Source organism: Bactrocera dorsalis, chromosome 2 (assembly GCF_023373825.1).
Source record: "Bactrocera dorsalis isolate Fly_Bdor chromosome 2, ASM2337382v1, whole genome shotgun sequence".
In the NCBI taxonomy this organism is placed as follows: Eukaryota; Metazoa; Arthropoda; class Insecta; order Diptera; family Tephritidae; genus Bactrocera; species Bactrocera dorsalis.
The window spans coordinates 47,153,531-47,166,264 of record NC_064304.1 but is presented as its reverse complement, the minus strand read 5'-3'; the positions used below and the strand labels follow the sequence as shown (position 1 = coordinate 47,166,264).

General features: G+C 38.7%; 2 protein-coding genes and 1 long non-coding RNA gene across 7 annotated transcripts in view; 1 reads left to right on the top strand and 2 right to left on the bottom strand.

Moving 5' to 3' along the window:
- Positions 1–1,239, bottom strand: part of LOC105225803 (2,3-bisphosphoglycerate-dependent phosphoglycerate mutase) — a 20,876-nt gene extending 19,637 nt beyond the window's left edge. Inside the window, exon 1 of one of the 5 annotated variants that reach the window (XM_049447658.1) lies at positions 1,085–1,239. Coding sequence is in view for 2 of the 5 variants with exons in the window: in XM_049447660.1 (XP_049303617.1) it covers positions 804–835 (32 nt within the window). In the remaining 3 variants the exon portion in view is untranslated. The other 4 variants (XM_049447660.1, XM_049447659.1, XM_049447666.1 and 1 more) reach the window with 4 other exon arrangements.
- The window catches only part of LOC115066125 (uncharacterized), a 13,604-nt gene extending 3,121 nt beyond the window's left edge, over positions 1–10,483 (top strand). Inside the window, exons 2-3 of the long non-coding RNA XR_007421577.1 lie at positions 3,981–4,179; positions 10,264–10,483. This is a non-coding gene — a long non-coding RNA (uncharacterized LOC115066125). The remainder of the gene's footprint in view (positions 1–3,980; positions 4,180–10,263) is intronic.
- On the bottom strand, positions 3,620–12,734 carry LOC105225802 (DNA-directed RNA polymerase II subunit RPB1). Its single transcript, XM_011204434.3, has 8 exons — positions 12,379–12,734; positions 11,508–12,314; positions 10,733–11,413; positions 8,978–9,397; positions 8,190–8,922; positions 7,550–8,128; positions 5,700–6,275; positions 3,620–5,640 (listed from the first exon to the last, which is right to left on the bottom strand). The coding sequence occupies exons 1-8, from the start codon at positions 12,727–12,729 to the stop codon at positions 3,977–3,979; spliced, it is 5,811 nt and encodes a 1,936-aa protein (XP_011202736.2). The 5' UTR covers positions 12,730–12,734; the 3' UTR covers positions 3,620–3,976.

The following is a 12,734-nucleotide window of genomic DNA, read 5'->3' as shown; positions in this document are numbered from 1 at the left end:
ATTAAAATTTGACGATGGGCGTGGTATCACCCGCTTTTATGTGAAAGCACACTACCGACCAATTTCAAATAAATTTAATTTAAATTTAAACATATGAAACCATTTTAAATTCTGTTTGAAACTTTAACTTTCCAGGATAAAAATCAAGAATGATATAATATATCAGGATTAAATTTTGTGGGAATAGAGCATTTGGGGTTGCCACTTTATGACTAAAAATTATGTTAAACCAACCAAAACTGGTCAAACCCCTAGGCATTGAATATGTTTATACTGTTTACTAGTTGACTTTTACCAAAAATGCGGATAGTAGGAAATGTTTTGAGTTATATGTATTTCATTATATTCCTATCTTAAAAAATGAAGAGAAATTACCGGTGATGAACATTTGTCAACAAACAATGAACTAAAGCTTTTGGCTGATATAGAAAAGCAGTTGTCGGCACTAATAATTTTACTGTAATGGATTTTTTAAGCAGTCCTAATTAGACCACATTTCATGTGAAGAGTTAAGTGGTTTATCAAAGGAAAAGGTCATTATGTGGGCAAGTCTGATATGATTTAAATATAGACAAAGCAATATGAAACGGTTATACATACGTATGTACATATATACGTCTACTCCCGATTGGATACAAAACTAGCTTCCAAATCGCAAGGGAATGCAGTAACAACAGTCAAGGACCAAGAGATATTGTGTCTTACTTATTTCATATCCTATTTATGTTTGAATTGTACGTTAATTTCGTCAGCACAAACTAACATTAAACTCATCGTAGTGGATTCTGTGTGGTGGCAATTACATTTTGCAAGCAATTGACTTGAGAAACCGCATAGGGGTTCACTGGACAATAATCTATTTCCGTAACACCGATTTTTGGTAATTTATTGTATATTATATAAGAGTGTAAACAATTCTTAAGCACTTCTATCACCGATTCTGCTTATTTTTATATCTCTTTAGCACTTTTTATAGCTTTTGAGCTCACAAGTTTTAATCTCTATACACTTTCACATAGTTTTTCGCTAATATGTACATGGATTTATGACAATTTTACATTTAAATTTTACAATATTTTTTTACTGTTTTGATATTTTACTCCATGTTTTGCAGTAAAAGTAATTGTTTATTTTTCCTTTGGTTGAAAAAATTCTGAAGTTTTACTTGGTGAAGTGTTACGAGCATTTGGCACAAATGTTTGGTTTTGTTTCGTGATGCAATGGAAATGAACTTCGACTGACGACTGATATTTGCGACGATGTCTTTTTACTTTGGGAAAAATCAATAGGTGAGTGTTGTATGGTCAACTTAGAGCGCAAATTGCTATTTGGCAAGTAAACAACTGCTTAAGTTGGCAGCTATTCACTCTCCAGCTGAAGTGCGTGCGCTGTTCGCTCTTTCTCAGCTCAATGTTTTCTTTTGCAACGAACGTCTGACTTAAGAAACATTGAAATATGGGAAATGCTGTGCGGTTGAGGTAGGTCCAAAGCCTGTAAATTCAAAACCATTTTGCTATTTTAATTACATATTTTAAATCATATTGTAGAGCACTCAAGCGTCTAATTATTGACTTTTGGTATTGTTAAAGTACGTGTAATTTACCAGCTCTTTTCAATAAACAGTTGGTGTACGATTGTTATTATAATTTAATTGTAATCGTAGAGAGATAAAGAAGGTTGAGGGGGAAGAGTTTAACAGGTCAGTTGAAAGTACCGCGGGAGTTCACCTTTCAATAAAAACAATGACGAGTTGATGAAACGTAGTAGTTAAAACGGAATAAACCCAAGTTCTTGCGTCGATATGTGACAGTGAACGAAACATGGCTCCATAATTTGACTCCGTAGTTCAATAGATAGTCAACCAAATGGACTGTACACGACAACTAGCTAAAAAATTTGGAAAAACACAACAGTCGGCTGACATCGGATAATTTTTATTGACTGCGCATATCGGCCACTATGTAAGCTACGAGTATAACAATGAAAATTATGTGTCACAACAGTGTACCTAAAATAGATAAAATTGGGCAAAATCTTGACCTAGACCCCATATAACTAATATCAGGATTTTCGAACATCCGGTTGACTTTACTCCATATGATGAGCTCGGATGGACGGACAGACAGACAGTCAACCGGAATTCAACTTTTCACCCTGATCATTTATATACATATGTACTCGTATATATAATCCTGTATCGCTAGCGGTGTCTGTGTTATAACGCTACTTTACAGTTGTGCACAAATAACTTTTTTACTGTCTGGGTGATAATAGGTTTGCCCTATTATCCTCAGCGACTAAAAAAAAAAAGCCTGAACAAACAACGTTGGACCCATTTCCGGAACTCCCCATAACAAAGAAGGATGACCCCAAATACCTCGTCATTAAGTCGCTTCTTATTGATAATGGTATTCAATCTACATAAAGATATTAACAACGTCTCGTCACTTCTGGCATCCTACTCATACTTGTATAAAATCAAAAAATTGCTGATAAATTTTTTTTCAATAAGAATCTAGTGCAGGTGCTGTTGAAGTTGCTCTTCACAGCACCCTTAACTCAGTCAAACACGATGTTATGCGTTATTTGCCAACTTAGCGACGATGAAATAATTGAAGGTCTCAAGGTCTGCAGTCCACAAGTTTAACAAAATAGTTAAAGGCGTTCGTGTACCTACTGGTGCCGTATTATTAACATTCAATAAATATACACTTCCTAACAGAATTGATGTAGCCTGGAGATGTCCGTCTGTACTACCCTAATCCTATGCGCTGCAAAACTTGTCAGCTATTAGGACACACCGCTAAACACTGCGTAAAAACTCCTTCCTGTGTCCAATTCCGATAACCTCACATTATTATTTTTTCTTTATTTTTCTATCCATGTTATCCATCCTTCAGTGGATACTTAAATAATTACATCGAACTCGAACTTTTATAAACTCATCACTATTTGTGCCTATTCCCTTACTAATGAATCTTTCACTTTAAGTTATTTCAAAAGTTCACTTGTTTAACCTCCTATTGCAGCAAATGAGCGATATTTAATCCCTTTTTAAACAATTTTTTTTGTTTCTCTCTGACTAAGTGGAGGTTTCTGCACAGAAAGGAGCGCTATAACTTGTGAAGACAAAGTTAGATGTCACGTGATTCCTCCATAATGGCCAGACCAAATTTTTTCTTAACGTATTTAAATATTTTGTTTGTTTTTACTGTTTACTGTTTTACTGTGTTTTTGTGATAATTTACATACAAAAAAATAAACTTTTCGCGAATTGGAAAGAGGAAATGCTGCCAGCCAAGTTTATATGAACAACCTAGAACTCTCGAAAATTCCAAAAGAAATGTTGATGAAGCGAATGAGTTTGTAGCGCCGTGAAATATGAAGAGTGCAATTTATATATTCTTTACAGTCGAAGTTGATGTATTTTGTTTTTGAGGTTAGGGTGAGTGATTACGCGCAATATAGGATCGCTTTCAGGTTACAAACATGACACCTATATTTTTATGAAAAAAATAATGCATATTTAATTTAAAAGCTTAATTTGTTTGCAATTGGCAAAGTTGGAAGAAATTCTTTCAAATTTAAAAATACTTTTTGTGTGTTGTTGTCTGATTTTTATTCAAATTGTAGAATTATTGCTAGGCATATATTCAATAAATAACGCAAATATAGAAGTACATATGAAAAACAATTAATTAAATTCATAAGATTGTATCAATTCAAAATTCAATTCAATTTCAGTTATAATTATTAAATAATATTGCAGAAGTATAAAAGAGCGAATTAAATATTTTTTTTAACGAGGAATTAATAAATTACGGATTTCATTTCATTATGGACAATTAATAGCTAAGGAGAAAATAATTTACGTATATTATGAAAAAATAGCGAATTTCAACACAAACGGCAAATATATACTATACTATGCAATTAATATAAGTATGTATTATGTAATTATATTGTTGTTTCAATTTCAGTTTGAGGTCGGGGAGTACTGTGGGCTAGCCGGACTGTTGGCGCTCATAGGTGACATTGGAGACTCGCTGGAGCAATAAACGGGACTCGAAGGCGAGGATGAGTAAAAACTAGGGCTATGCGGAGAGTAAACCACATTTGAGTGAGAAGCGGTGGAATAATTGGGGCTGGCTGGACTACTAGAGTATTGCGGACTACTGGGTGAGTAACGATTGGAATTCGGTGAATGCTTCGGTGACGTTGGTGAGTAGGTGATCGAAGAGCTACTAGGATAGCGTGGACTCTGCATAGAAGCAGAGTATTGTTGTTGTGGCGAACATGGTAAAATGAAATGCATTTGCGGCGAAGAGATCGTGGGGGAATAGTTGATTTTCGGACTTAGCGGCGAGTATTGAGGTGAATTAATAGTAAACGATGGACTGATTTGTGTATAGCTGGGACTCGAAGGGTTATAGCTAAGAGTGGAAGGCGAATAATGTGGTGTTTGCATAACACAATGCGGGCTTGATGGTGAGTAATGAGCGTAGATCGGACTTGTGGGTGAGTAAGTTGCACTACTGGAAGGGGTGCCATTACTTTCCGCGTAGAAATACGGAGTAGATCGATATTTTTTGGGTTCTGTACGTTTAGTAGAACTATCAGTTGCTGTAGACATTTTATCGGTTAGAGAATCGGGTGTGTTCAGCGGAGAAGAAGGTGAATATAAGGAATCGTTATTACTAGTGGTCGAGCTTGGTGAAAAACTGTTGCAGCACCGGTTTGAACTCATTATGGTGGGTGAATAGGACGGTGAAGTGGGCGAATAGTTATTAGTTTGCGGTGAGTAACCGGGCGAGGTCGGTGAATAACGTGACGAACCGGTGACGCTGTTATAAGACATTGTTGAACTGTCTGGTGAATAAAATGTGCTGTTGCTGTTTGAAGGTGATTGTGGTGAATGAACTTGTAGATAGCGTTGATAATGTGGTGAAAATTCTGGTGAACTAGGTGAGTACTTAGGAGACTGCATAATAGTGGTTAATAAATCATTGCTGCATGACAAATGGCTGCAGTTACTGGATATATTTGAACTTCTAAATGCTTTTTGGTCATATATTGGGGAAATGGGTGAGTAGTATGACCCGTCACCATAATATGATTTCATCGATGCAGTTGATGGCGAGGAATAGGGTGAGCTACAAAACTCATCTGCGGTCATTGTAGGCGAACTCATATTCGACAAAGGCGAGAAACAGACGGAACGTGCGGATTGTGGAGTTAGACCACCTAGGCCTGGTGAGTACTCAAGCATGCCACTGCGTCCACTTCCTGCTAAAATATTCGGCGTAAACAATGAACCATAAAATAATGCGTTCTTGTTGTTTATCGAATCTACTTCCATTGCATGTTTGCATTTAGATGCATCTAGTATCATATCAAAGCAACCGGTGCCGATGTGCGGCATTTGACCCATTATAATATTTTCCGACACGCCACGCATAGCATCACGTTCACCGTGTGCTGCAGCATCCAATAGCACATCCACCGTCTCCTCGAAAGAGCAACGCATCAAAGGGCTGGTTTGTTGGCGGTTGATGCCATGGCGTGAGATGGCCATCAGATGACCCTTGGCCGTCATAATGTCACAGAGCAGCGCCAAATGGCGATAGTTAACGTATAAACCTGGAGGATTATTAATGTTTAAACAATAAGGACATTTTTAGAATTAAATTGTTACCAACCGTAGAACTGCAAGACATTATTCATCTCCTTCTCAATCGATTTGCGCACCGCTTCAATGCCCAACACCGTAAACATTTCGCATATATCATTGCTGAAGGTGCGTGTTTGGTCGACATTCCGCTCACTGAGCACGCGCATTAACGCGGTGCCATCGGTCTCCAGCAGCCACTCAGCCACGGATTTGAATTCACCCGTCTCCGTGATATAGATACGCTTCTTATTTGTCACTTGCGGCAGGTGCATATACACTTTCGAGATGGATTCGATACCCTGCAGTGTCATGTCGGACAACATGTTGCTCTCGATGCAGCGCAAAAACATGTTGTCGTCTAAGCGAGTGAGCGACGCCTCCTCCTCGACCAAGTCGTCAGCTTGAAATTTGTTCTCCGAGTTTGGAGTGTTCATAATGCGTATGCGCATTATTAAACGTGGTGCATTGTCATCATTGAAAATGCACTTCAAGTCGTCGCCGAAGGAGGCAGCGATGCGCTCAGCAATGTGCTCCATGGTGAGTTTCTTTTCGGTCATATGCTTTCGATCGAGTTCTATGCGTAGAAGCCATGGTGAAATTTCATCTGTAAGAAGGGTATGAACATTTTAAGTTACTGAGCGATTTATGTTAAGTAGAAGATGTAATTGAGTGTGTATTTAAAAAAAAAATTTAAACAAGAATAAGTAAGGACTTAACTCGGGTGTAACAGGACATTTAATACTCAAAGCTTCTGGCAGATCTTTATATTAAACAAGTAAGGAAGGGCTAAGTTCGGGTGTAATCGAACATATGTAAGGCATATATATAAGGTTTGTTAGTTGTATGCGGTCTAGGGCAAGTTTTCATCAGATTTTATCCATTTTACGTCCAAAGGTACAATGTTATTAGAAAAATACCCTTCCTCAATTTCACATCGCACAGGGACTGATATATAATATATAGTATAAAGTCAACTGGAAGTTCGAAAATCTTTATATTGAGTCGATTCATTTTTGAATATCAGCCATACACACTCGGGTCCACATATTCGGATGTGAGGGCTTGAACAGATATGTTTCGATTTAGGCAATTGTTAGACGAGATGGCCTATCTGAAAGGCACTATTTGTACGAAGTTTTATCCGAATATATTCATTGGTGCTTGATTTATGTACGGGAAAGGGGAAAAATCATATGGAATTTAAAATTGTTCTATATGAGAAGTAGGCATGGTCCTAGTGCAATTCCACCCATTTTCACAATGCAATATGGGATCATCAGAATAATAGCACGTACGGAATTTGGTTGAATTTGTTGTAGTGGGTCCGGAGACAAGATATTTCATCTAAATGTGGGCGTGCCACGTCCATTGTCCAATTTGGACTCTGGATTCCATAATGCTCCGTTGTATCATTCTGTGGGTAAAATTTAGTAGTGTGTCTAGCGCGTTTAATTAATAATTTATTGGGCTTTTAGTAGATTTTAAGAAAACCGTTATATGGGAAGGCGGCGTAGTTATAATCCGATTTCATAAATTTTCACACCGTCAATAGGGATTCTTAAAGGGTTTGTCCTTAACGAATTAATGATAGCTTTAGCGGCTTAGGAAAAACGTACATTAAACTTATAAGATGACGTGACCACGCCCGTTTTTTTTAATTTTTAGTCCACAGGTGTCCCTTGCTTATGATTTAGTGCTTTTTATGCTATTTGTGAATTTTTGATTAATGGCGTTTTGTGGACAGCGATCCGTTATACCCATCTTCGATTTCATCCCCACTTTTTGTTTTTACTAAGGAACACGTGTACCACCTTTCAATAAGATACTATACCTCAATTTTATAATGAAAAAAGGCCTAGGCTTATGCATAGAACTTACTTGGATCAAAATCAGGAATTTCATAGTAAATATTAACGAACTCTTGATCTTCCCGCACGACAGTGCGCATTGGATCTGGATCATAGTATATAGCGGTATTAGCCGTAACTTTCTTGAGCGTAGTATGCTCCAAACGGCACAGGACATCTTTGGCTTTCTCCACATCACGTGCTGGTTTACCGGTTAAGAAGACAGTCAACGAAGGTGAGCGTGGGCGTTTAGATACGTTGATGATCTCCTTCAAACGTGGCACACCCAAAGTAACATTTTTTGCCGAAACACCGGCGAAGTGAAAAGTATTCAGCGTCATTTGTGTCGCTGGTTCGCCCAACGATTGAGCAGACAGTGCGCCCACCATTTCGCCAGGACAAATTTGTGAGAGTTGAAAACGAGTAGCAATTTCGCCAAGCAACATTTCAAAAGATTCGGGCGTTAAGTGATGGCTTTCGGCTATCACTTTGGAGCAGAGAGTAGAGCGTACCAAGCACTGAAAGAGAAAAGTGGCATTGTCGTTGGCCTGCTGCGAAATGTGATCGGACCCTGCCACAATGACGCATTGTTTAAGCAACTCACGTACGCCTGGAAGAGCGAAAGTCATGAATTATTTTAGAAAACTCCTTTTTTTTAGTCAGAATTGTACCTTTTACAACGTCCAATGGATTGAGAGCAGTTGTAGAACGTTGGTCTACATGGAATATTTTCTGCACATTCCAAATCATACGCTGCAAGTTGCATGGCAATACCACCTTTGAATCACCGGTTGGGAAAATTTGACGTAAGGCTTCGCGGTCCTGACACAATTGCTCCCACTCAACCTCCAGCTGTGCAATGATCTCCGTAGATTCGGTGATATCACGAACGGTCTCTTCGTTGAAATATTTTCGCAAATTCCGTGTCTGAGTGACGTCAAATTTAAATTGCTTTTCGAATGCTTTGTTCGAAAGCTGTATGGTGGGCAGCGTTTGAAATTCCACCGACTCACCACAGAGGCCGTCCTCGCCGTAACGTAGCTGTATAATTTGACCCTCAGCATTGCGTACTGTGCCATCGTACTGAACCATCACCGATTCCATGGCTTTGATTAAACGCCGCTGTATGTAACCCGTTTCTGCAGTTTTCACGGCTGTATCGATAAGCCCTTCACGTCCGCCCATTGCATGGAAGTAGAACTCACTTGGTGTTAGGCCCGCTAGGTATGAATTCTCGACGAAGCCGCGCGCCTCTGGCCCATAATCGTCCTTGATAAAGTGTGGCATTGTACGTTTACGAAAACCGTAAGGTATACGTTTACCTTCAACGTTCTGCTGGCCAACGCAGGCAATCACTTGTGATATGTTAATATTAGAACCCTTGGAACCAGCGATTACCATGGCCTGAAAATACCTGAGTGTGCATAAAATATTTCACAATTACAGTTGCTTTGATTACCTTCAAGTTGTTATATTCCGTAAGCGATTTCTTTGCGGAGCCACCCGTCTTATCGCGTGCATCATTCAAAATGCGATTGACTTGATTTTCGAATGTTTGGCGCAGCGTGTTGCCCGGTGTCGGCTCCAACTGCATGTGATGTGCCTTCTGTATGACCAACATTACATCATTCTTAGCTTTGGCAATGGCGTTTTGTATCTCTTTGTAAGTGGCCGGATCGGCAATGGTGTCGCCAATTCCAATACTGTGACCTTCGAGTAAAAGCCAAGCGTTGACCACCTTTTGTATATTTGCATAGAATTCTCCAGCTATTTGGTGACCGAGCTCGATGTATGCAATGTGCAAGAGGGATCCAGCGGTAGCACCCAGTGTGCGTTTACATAGAATACCCATAATTAGTTCACTGTATTCGACAATTACCTGTAATGATTTATGTAAATAAGGTTCGTTAATTAAGTCACCAAGTTCTGCTATCTATATGATATTACTCCTCTTAAACATTGCCATTAAGTCAAGAGCCCTCAAACTCGACCTAACATTGGCAGTAAGGAAGAAGGAATCTAATATGGGAGTAAAATAAGTTGATTCACACAAATAGCGGGTAATGGGCTAACTCATGGAACTTGAAGCAAAATAAAAGGGATTTGTATTTACACAACTTAAGTTTTCCAGCATTACATCACTATTTCAAAATTGTAGATTTGGAAAAAAGAATCGAATTTCTCCCAAAAATTACCGGTAAATTTGTTTGAATACAAAATTGGAATATTTCAAAAGTTAACAGCTTAGATGTCAAGTAGACACTGTGTGAGATTCTCTCTCATCTTCTGATTTGGAAGCTGTAATTTTTGAGAAACATGAGCTTAAGCTTTTTGTGCTGCGCTTACAAATCCGAACGCTTCGGCAATAAAGCGAATTGAATCGGATTACTTTTCTTATTCCAACAATTCTTGACTGGTCTTAAGGGACACACCAAATTTGAAATACAATAAAAAAAACTTTTGTTTCATATTTCATTAGGTATGACCTTTAGACATTTTTAAATCGATGTCTCAAATAGTTTTGGAGTTACAGCCTTCCATGTTCAAATAGATCCATTAGCTCCATCATTTTATCCATCTTATCATTATCAAATTTCTTCCGCATGTTTTGCATATCGTTTTCCTACAATGGCCTAACAGTTTTCCTATCTGATCAAAAATCGAATTTTGGCAGGCCAAAGTTTTTTGGTTAAATTCGACTTTGTTTTTAAATCGCCGCTATTTTGTTAATTTTTAATTTTTCAGGTTTTATCAAAGGAGAAGGCCAGAACCAATTCAGCGGTGGAAGAACTTATTATGTTTAACGTCTTTGGAGATCGCACGAAACTCGAAAATAATCAGATTTTTTGTAATCTTACTGTGTATTTTTAAAATATGTATAAACTAATTGTAAAACATATACGAGTATTATACTTTTTTCCTTATTCCTAATAAAACTACAAATATTGGCTTCCGATGAAGTGTGTCTCAATCGTGGTTTAACAATAAAAGTTTTCTGGACATGTTTTAGCTTACAAATTGATGATACAAGATGTCCCACTAAAACTCATAAGATAAGGTGAGAGATATTCTTACAATTAAGAAAGAGGAAATTTTGTTAAATTTTGCTTACGGAAATAATTAAATCGAAAAATCTTCATGGGTCTAGAAATATACACATTAAAAAATTAGCCTGCCTTTCTAATTCCCGAAATTGTGTTAAATTTGTACGTACTTTGGTATCACCCGGCGAAATCCAACGGTATTGACTATCGTCTTCTTCATCAGGATGCGTTGAATGAGTGCGTATCATATTCAAATTTCCCGGTATGATTAAGGAAAAAAGCTGCTTGCCCGACCACAAAAGGGTCGGTTTCAAAATACATGGCTTCGGCATCACACCATCCCAACACGGCATGTGCATTAGTAAATTCATCAGTTGTTCGTGTGTTATGAAGACATCGCGTTTGGTCATCTTGCATACGCCTGTCAAGCAATCCTGCACAATCCCCATAACTGGCTTATTTGTTTGCGGTGTGACAATTTGTCGTGGTGTCAGATGGAGATTTTCAATTTCGGCGCGTGTCTCCATGCTCTGAGGAACATGTAAATTCATTTCATCGCCATCGAAATCTGCGTTATAGGGCGAGGTACAAGAGAGGTTCATCCTGAATGTGGACCAAGGCAGTACTTTGACGCGGTGACCCATCATCGACATTTTGTGCAACGTTGGTTGGCGGTTAAAGATCACCAAATCGTTATCGCGTAAATGGCGCTCGACTTTGTAGCCAAACTCTAAATGTAAATCACTGGGTTTTGGGTGGAAACGCAAGTCGATACGATCGCCATTGCTGCGTATTATATACTTAGCGCCGGGAAATTGTGTATTGCCGCGTTGAACAAGGGTTTGCATAAGCTGGTTTTAAATTATATATATATGTATATAAAGTTATAATAATTGTTATATGTGTTATATATTAAAGTTATGTTTCATTTAAGTTAGTGTTTACCTCAATATTGAATGGTGTCACTACTTCGGGATAAGTCAAATTCTGCGCAACAGATCTCGGTACACCCACTTGATCGATATTTAAATTCGGATCCGGCGTAATTACGGTACGTGCTGAAAAGTCTACACGCTTTCCCATTAGGTTGCCTCGTATACGTCCTTCCTTACCCTTTAGACGTGCTTTGATGCTCTTCAAAGGACGGCCTGACTTTTGTAGAGCACGTGGTAGGCCAGGCATTTCATTGTCGATTACTGTAACTACATGAAATTGCAACAGGGACGAACACTCTCTAATTAAGTGGTCTGCGGCGCCTGTTTCAATGCATTTCTTTAGCTCATTGTTTGCTTTGATAATGTCCGCCAATTTATGTGTAAGGTCATCGTGCGAACGTGAACTTCCATACATCAGAACGGATGGTCGCACAGAAAGTGGTGGTACTGGCAGTGCTGAGATGAGCAACCAATCTGGCCGGCAGTGTTTCGGATCCATACCTAAATAAATGCAATCTTCATCGGAGATATTTCGGAAAATTTCTAATACTCGCTCCGCTGTCAATATGATTTGGCGTTCTTGTCGATGTTCGGTTAAACGTTGCCAAGTGGCAAATAGCTCCAACTTGTGTCGAGTAATGCGCGGCTGATGATGCCCGCAGCCCCCATGATCTGAGATGTTTCGTTCGTTGTTGCACGTGATAGGAATGTCAATATTTTCGCCACCTTCGCATATTGTTTTGGACTTGCACAATTCTCGCATAAGGCTTAAGCGCAAGCGTGGACGTGCTTTGGTGCGATTCAGCATTTCCTTAACCTAAAAAGTAGCAAGCTTTTATTTAAGTGCGCAATGAAATTGAAATGTTTCGTTTTATAAATACTTTTGCATTTGTCGGTGACACCAATAGTTTGGAACAAGAAAAGCACACACAACGTAATATTTTAATTGTTTTTAGAAAGAAACCAATGTGAAATACTGGTAAGCTTAATTCAATGTGTCCAAAATGGCCGGGACAGTCGACGATATTACCAGCACATGTAAGGCAGCGTGATTCTCGATCCAAAACTCCTTGGCGAGGGTCCATTAAACCACCTAATGCTGGTTTCCCATCTTCTACAATAATTGCACGTGTGATACCACCTTCCGTTACCGATAATCGTTTGATTTCATCCGGGGAAAGCACTCCAAATTGTATGGCCTTCACATTCCGCGTAACACAACCGACATTCATGATTC

Excerpts from the sequence above, each read along its gene's own strand:
- LOC105225802 (XM_011204434.3), bottom strand. The coding sequence starts at position 12,729 with ATGAATGTCGGTTGTGTTACGCGGAATGTGAAGGCCATACAATTTGGA. Across the intron at positions 12,315-12,378 it reads TGTCACCGACAAATGCAAAA|GTTAAGGAAATGCTGAATCG; the intron begins GTATTTATAAAA and ends GCTACTTTTTAG. Across the intron at positions 8,923-8,977 it reads CGGAATATAACAACTTGAAG|GCCATGGTAATCGCTGGTTC; the intron begins GTAATCAAAGCA and ends AGGTATTTTCAG.